This window comes from Amaranthus tricolor, chromosome 9, assembly GCF_026212465.1.
Source record: "Amaranthus tricolor cultivar Red isolate AtriRed21 chromosome 9, ASM2621246v1, whole genome shotgun sequence".
NCBI lineage: Eukaryota > Viridiplantae > Streptophyta > Magnoliopsida > Caryophyllales > Amaranthaceae > Amaranthus > Amaranthus tricolor.
This window is the reverse complement of record NC_080055.1, coordinates 23,944,815-23,951,833: the sequence shown is the minus strand read 5'-3', so window position 1 is coordinate 23,951,833 and position 7,019 is coordinate 23,944,815. Positions and strand designations below refer to the sequence as shown.

General features: G+C 28.9%; 1 protein-coding gene across 1 annotated transcript; it reads left to right on the top strand.

Moving 5' to 3' along the window:
* The first annotated feature begins 414 nt into the window (after nt 1-414).
* LOC130824175 (serine/threonine-protein kinase RIPK-like) lies at nt 415-5,323 on the top strand. The gene is made up of 5 exons (XM_057689072.1): nt 415-1,245; nt 1,891-2,026; nt 2,900-3,036; nt 3,228-3,351; nt 4,521-5,323. The coding sequence occupies exons 1-5, from the start codon at nt 826-828 to the stop codon at nt 5,063-5,065; spliced, it is 1,362 nt and encodes a 453-aa protein (XP_057545055.1). The 5' UTR covers nt 415-825; the 3' UTR covers nt 5,066-5,323.
* Nucleotides 5,324-7,019: the final 1,696 nt, after the last annotated feature.

Genomic DNA, 7,019 nt, shown 5'->3' with positions numbered 1-7,019 from the left:
TCATGAGTGTATATATACATTACCTTGTAAACAGTTTGTAAGTAATACAATAAAAACACAGAAATTTAAACCCAAAAAACTCAGATTCTTACTTCGAATTACTACTAAATAATACTTTAATTTGAAATAGTTTGTATTAGTCAACCCTACCAAATAGTCTCTATCTCACACATTTTATATCATTTTATAAAATAATATAAGAATTTTTCACCTAAATAAAAAAAAATAACAAGAACAAATGACTACTTTCAAAACTTTCTAAGGAAGCAAGTTTGTGATGAAATAAGAGGCAAAGTCAAGGGAAGGGTAGCAATGTCATTGTCTTATTACAACCAAATACATAGACTTTATGAGTTATGACCTCTCAATATGCTCTTACATCATAAAGATACTCCTATTTTCCCTATTATCAAATCAAGAAATATTCCACAAAAGTTTACCTTAATTTAAAAAAAGAAAAATTCAAAAAAGGAGTTGTAAACCTCTATCTAAATGTTTGTATTGTGTAGTAGTTGTTGATTTGAATATTAGAAAGTGGCAAATATGACAATTCCTTTTACTCTCTTTCTCTAACCTCTTTTATTCATCCCTTTAAAACTCCTTTCCACCATTTCTCATTTTTCACCACCCTCAACCCCTCCTTACTCTCTCTCCCACTACTTTATATATACTTTATTTATATAATCATTTTCGCTCATATTCAGTATATATCGCTTATAAAAACCCGTCACAAAAATATCAATACAAGAGTAAAGATTCACATAAACATACCTAAAATAAGCTTAATTCTTTTTTGGGTATTATAAAGCAAGATCATTTCATACAATGACAATCAACAATAACAAGATCTCATGGAGACATTTCTTGCCTTGTTGTGGCTTGGTTATACCAGAAGAAATTCCAAAAACAAAAAATAATGGTAATCATAGTCATAGTCAAAATCATAATAATAATAATCAGGTGAATCCATTTCAAAGATTTGCGAATTTGAAGGACCCAAATTCACTTACATTATCTGAAGATCTATCCATTTCTTTAGCTGGCTCAAATATTCATGTGTTTAATCTTAATGAACTAAGGTTGATCACTATGAACTTTTCTTCTAGTAACTTCCTTGGAGAAGGTGGTTTTGGTCCGGTTCATAAAGGGTTTATTGATGATAAAATTAGACCCGGTTTGAAGGCTCAACCTGTTGCTGTCAAAATCCTTGATCTAGATGGTACACAAGGTCATCGTGAATGGCTGGTACGTTATTACTCTATCTGTCTTTTAAATTTACTACATAATATCTAAAATATTTAATTTTGTAAAAATGCATGACTAGTTTGAACAATGGTCAATTAACGTGGGTGGGGATAGATTAATAACTACTCCAAATAAGTATTTAATTTGGGATATATATTTATTAATAAATAGGTAAAAAAAAGCTAAAACGAAATTGACATTTTTTTTTTCACAAATTCTTGTGAGAGATTTTTTGAAAGATCATTTCTAATTTAGTCGGTTATTATATATTGTTTAAAATATTATAAGTAGACATTAAGAATTATGTAAGTAAACATTTAAGATATTGAAAATAGACATTAAGGATATGATAAGTAAGCATTAAAGATAATGTAAGTAAACATTAAAAATACATTAAGTTGACATTAATTTTTAATGGGTTGGATTGAGATAAAAAGACGATCTCTCAAAAAAAACTATTTTTTTTTTAATTTATGATAAAGTTTTCATAATTATGATAATAATTTGATTTTCACCCCCAAAAGACAAGATTTATTTTTGGTTGTTTTTAGGAGAAAATAATAGAACATGAATTTGGTAAGATTTGTTTGGTAGTGGGAAAATAATAAATAAAAAAATAAAGGAATATATATATAATTGGTGCAGGCAGAAGTGATGGTGCTTGGACAACTAAGACATCCACACTTGGTAAAGTTGATAGGATATTGCTGCGAAGATGAACATCGAGTTTTGGTGTATGAATACATGCCTAGGGGTAGCCTTGAAAATCAACTCTTTCGAAGTAAGTCAACTAAATTAATTTTTTTTAATATTAAGTTAGTCTTAGAAAATTAGAATATTTAAAAATATATAAAGAAAGATTTAATTTTGTAAATTTTAGTTAAAGAAGAATTAAAAAGTATTGACGAAATTAAAGAAAAATGATGGGCCATCAACGTAAAAAAATAAAAATGACGTAAGATGAGTGAGATGAATCAAATTAATAAATATGGCTAAATAAGATAGAGGGATTAGGGAGTATTCTTAATTTAATTTAAGTTTGATTTTTTGATTTAATTTCATTATTGCTTTGATTCATTCAATTGATTTTATAACTTCTATAATTTTTCCAATTTTTTTTTTCTTGGTGGGTGACTAGCTTTCAATAGTGTTCAAACAAGATTTAAGATCATAATGTATTTTTTTTGGCTCATCTAATAGGATTAGGTGTTGACATTGATGTCTCATTTTCATGGTTTTGTTTTTTCGTTTAACTTTTCTAAGAAAATTAAGGAAATGCATTTATTAATTAGTTTTAATTTTTAATTTTTTAATATAGTAATATGAATTAAACATTTAAATATTTGCGCCTAATAGTTGCTACAATTAACCTTTTCACATTAAATTATGCACAAATTACAAATATAACAACTAGCTAGTATGATGAGATATTTAAAATTAGTATTAAAATATACTCGATTTCCTGAATCTTCAATATAATTGGACACCTTAATTAATCTGACTACTAACTCGTTGTTTAGTACATTTTTGTATTTATGAGTCTACATAATATTATTCCTGACTAATAATCCGAATGTGGTTAATAAATAAGCCATTTATTTATTAGAAGCACAATTCATGATCTAATGAATACGTAAATAATCTTCATTTACAGGATTTTCTGCATCACTTCCATGGTTAACAAGACTCAAAATCGCGCTTGGAGCTGCTAAAGGACTCGCATTCCTACATGAAGCCGAAAAACCAATCATCTATCGCGATTTTAAGGCCTCCAACATATTGTTAGATTCAGTAAGTAGCTACATATAATGTTGTTACATCTTCTCGGCTCTCTGTATTTTGAATTTGCACTATAAAATTTAAATTTGTCAGAATTATTTAAATTTTATAGTGCAAATTCAAAAAAATAAAGAAAGTATATAGTAGTATATTAAAAAAATAAAGTAAAAAGAAATGTTATTAATAGTTATGTTACTTTGCAGGATTTCACTCCTAAACTATCTGATTTTGGGTTGGCAAAAGATGGGCCTGAGGGAGATGATACACATGTTTCTACTAGAGTTATGGGTACACAAGGCTATGCTGCTCCTGAATACATTATGACAGGTAATATTTTATGACATATTTTTTATTCATAACCTCTCATTGTGAAACGGCTTAATATGGGTTGGCCCTATTTAAATTTATTAAAAAAAAAACGGGATCAGATTTAGCTTTAAATTATTTTTTTTAAATATATATGATTTGGGCTGCTTGTATGGGTCCGTCTTACTGTGAAACATTCTCATACAAGACAACTGTTTTAATACAAGTGTGAGACGGTCTTAAGAGGATTTTCATTTATGGGCTAAAATGCCAATTAATACAATTTTTAGTATATAGACTCCTTGTTTTGAAGTCATCTCTAGCCCAATTAATACAATCTTTAGCATATAGACTCCTTGTTTTGAAGTCATCTCACCGAGAAACGGCCTCTCACAAGAGTAACTTATAGTACATAGAGGGTTGATTTTTTTTAACGGATGCTTGGAAATAACATTAGAGGGACCCCTATATATTAATTATCATTATAAATATAGATGTGTTATGTAATTCATAATTGATAAAAGAGTTAATCTAATAATGAAATGCATGTTATAGTTGAGGCATTGAGATGAAGTATAGTTACAGTTTACTAACGGTGTTTTACGTTTTTGTGATAACATTGCTGAGTTGAGATATTGAACATCTTTTTAATTTTGGGCCTTAAAAAAATGTCTATTTTACCTAGAGTCAAGAACAACTCGTGTATCTTAGTTCTAATTTTAACCATGTTTTTCTTGTGCTATAATTAATTAAATTATCTTCTAACTTCTAAAATTGAAATGTTATGGGAGTAGTTAACAAGTTATTTTCCAACCAAAGATAACTCAAAGTCAAATAAAGAAATATTCCTCTAACTTGGCGCGTGAAAATAGATTATCCAATTTAGCAAGATAATATATAGAAAAATTCAACTTGAGTTGGAACTCTTGATTTTTTGTTATTATGTTAAAACTTGTGCTATATAATAACATTTTTAATTATACACAACTTATTGTATTAGACAATTTTGTGAAGAGTTGAACTTCATATATGGGTTAAATAGCTCATCTCGTATATATAATAAAAATAAAAGCTCGTTGTTTGAGGTTGTCTCACCAAGAAATAGTCTCACAAGAATAACTCTTAATTATATTATTAGTTAGTAAGTATTACACAAAGATAATATTAAATTAATGTGTTTGTTGATTTAGGTCATTTGACGGCAGCAAGTGATGTATACAGTTACGGAGTTTTACTATTAGAACTTCTTACTGGAAGACGATCAATGGACAAAAATCGGCCACCAAGAGAACAAAACCTAGCGGAATGGGCTAGACCACAACTACAAAGCCAAAGAAGGCTCGCACGTTTAATGGACCCAAGATTAGAGGGCCAATACTCAGAAGATGGGGCCCAACAGGCAGCTTTACTAGCCTATCAATGCTTGAGCCACAGGCCCAAAAGTAGGCCCACAATGAGTGTCGTCGTTAAGACTTTAGAACCCTTGTTGGACTTAGTCCATGATATTCCTTCTGGGCCTTTTGTTTACACAGCACCTAGTGAACAAAGTCCTTCTCATGATCAAGTGGGAGGCCCAACAAGGAGAGAAAATGGCGGCGAACGCCCTCGTCGCCGCCACGACATAAGTCGTTTAAGGGCACCAAAGGTAAATTTCGATTCAAATGTACAAATAAATTTGAGAAATGGGCTTAATTCGCCTTCACCGGGTCACCACCACATGGGAAGAGGAGCATAAAAAGGTCCAAAAAGGAAGAACGATACTCCATATTTGTACATAAATACAAGTTTGCAAAATATAATCAAGTGTCTAGATTAGAATAGAGGATACACTATACGTTTGTTATCTTTTTTTCTTCATTCTTTGATGAACTATGAGGTTTTTGGTAGCAATTTTTGTGGAAATATATATAATTTTGAAAGATTTTGCTAACAATTAATCATAATTTACGATTTTCTCCTCCTCTAAATAAATGTCAAGATTTTTTTTTTACTCTTCTTATAATTACAAACTTACAATTTATGATTTTCAAAACATCCATTCTTTACTCCCAACAATAAATAATTACAATTTATCCATACTTATTATCCTTTTTGATTTCGTTCCATGTTCAAAATAGAAAGAATTAAAATTGGAAAAACTATTGAAGTTGCACCTACCCAAACTCATTAAGATCTTGAGTCCAGTCTAAACTAGCACTCAATATGTATTGATTAAACTTACTCAACAAAATCCTTAGCCATGAATCACATGTGAATGTGTGAAACATGATGAAAAAAGTTACACTAATCTTTATTGAGGTTGTCTTATCGTGAGATGACTTCAATTGAATCAGCCCAAACTATTAAAAAAATAACCACTTTCTGTACAATTGGAAATTGAATTTTCATTGTTTTTTTAATGTTTTTTTAACTAATGAACATTTGTATGGACCGATCTCACATTAAGACGATTTCTTACAAAACGAGCTGAAAAAGTCGATAAATGGAAACCTCTCCCTTATATATTCATAAAAGTATAAAAATTTATGTTGATAATTGTTTGATGCCTACATATCCCCACATAAACATATTTAAATTCGTTCACATTTACTATTCAATTTATGTATACCCATTAAAGATTTAAAGTCATATTCATCTTACGCTTCGTCTTATATTATAACCCATTCATCCTCGCCTCATTTCAATTCTGCTTAATTATGAATTATGATAGTTGTCCAAAAACTGTAAACACCAAATTGTTATTTTGGTCATTTTTAGTTAGACCGATTTATTATTTAAATTTTCTAAAATTTGTCAAACTTTATTACAAATTTATAGTATAAAGTGATATAATATGATCACAAGATAATCGAATATAGGACGGTAGGGCTAGCTCTGAGATTTTATGGGCCCTTAACTATTATATAGACATAAATAAATTATATATTTATTGTCGTAATAAAAAAATGTATATATCAACGATAAATATATAATCAAATAACAAAAATTTCTACAAGCATTTTTCAATACAAAATCAATAATAATAGTGTCTAAATCAAGAAATTCAATCATAATAATAAAAGTTTTATCATTGAAAAATTACTAAATCAAAAGTATTAACATTATAACATAAATTAATAATCTAACGGTAACACACTAACACAAAATTAAAATTAAAAATTTTCTAATATAATAATCAAATTAATCAATAAAAATTACTTACATAGGTCAGTTGTGATTATTAGGTTTCAGCTTACAAATCAAATTTTAATTGATGATATAACCATTAATTATGAATTAAACATAAAATTAAAAATCAAAGTATAATTGCCAAAATTAAAATCAAATTTTAATAATTTAAGAATTATGATTATGAACTAAGCATAACAAAATAAACATAATGAATTAAAAATGGCGTTACCTTTGCGGTTTGCCAATTACAATACAATGCTGCCAAGATGGCGAGATGCCATGATGCCGCCTGCTGGAGTGCTGGTTCTTGATATTGCCGGCGAGTTGACGTTGGTAAACAGAAAACAGTAAAAAGTGTGAGTAGGAGTACAGGACAGAGTGGCAGACATACATTGGGTAAGTTGTTGGCATAATGGTATATTGGTACGTAAAGACTTTTCAAATTCCCAATTTCATTACTGATCAGTTATATACAATACAACAAATTTAATTTTTCGCGACAATAGATTTAGTGGCAT

What these genes read in the sequence shown, in the direction of transcription:
- LOC130824175 (XM_057689072.1), top strand. Translation starts at nt 826, where the DNA reads ATGACAATCAACAATAACAAGATCTCATGGAGACATTTCTTGCCTTGT. An exon ending in CCAACATATTGTTAGATTCA is followed by an intron (nt 3,037 to 3,227) that starts GTAAGTAGCTAC and finishes GTTACTTTGCAG; the next exon opens with GATTTCACTCCTAAACTATC. An exon ending in TCCTGAATACATTATGACAG is followed by an intron (nt 3,352 to 4,520) that starts GTAATATTTTAT and finishes TTGTTGATTTAG; the next exon opens with GTCATTTGACGGCAGCAAGT.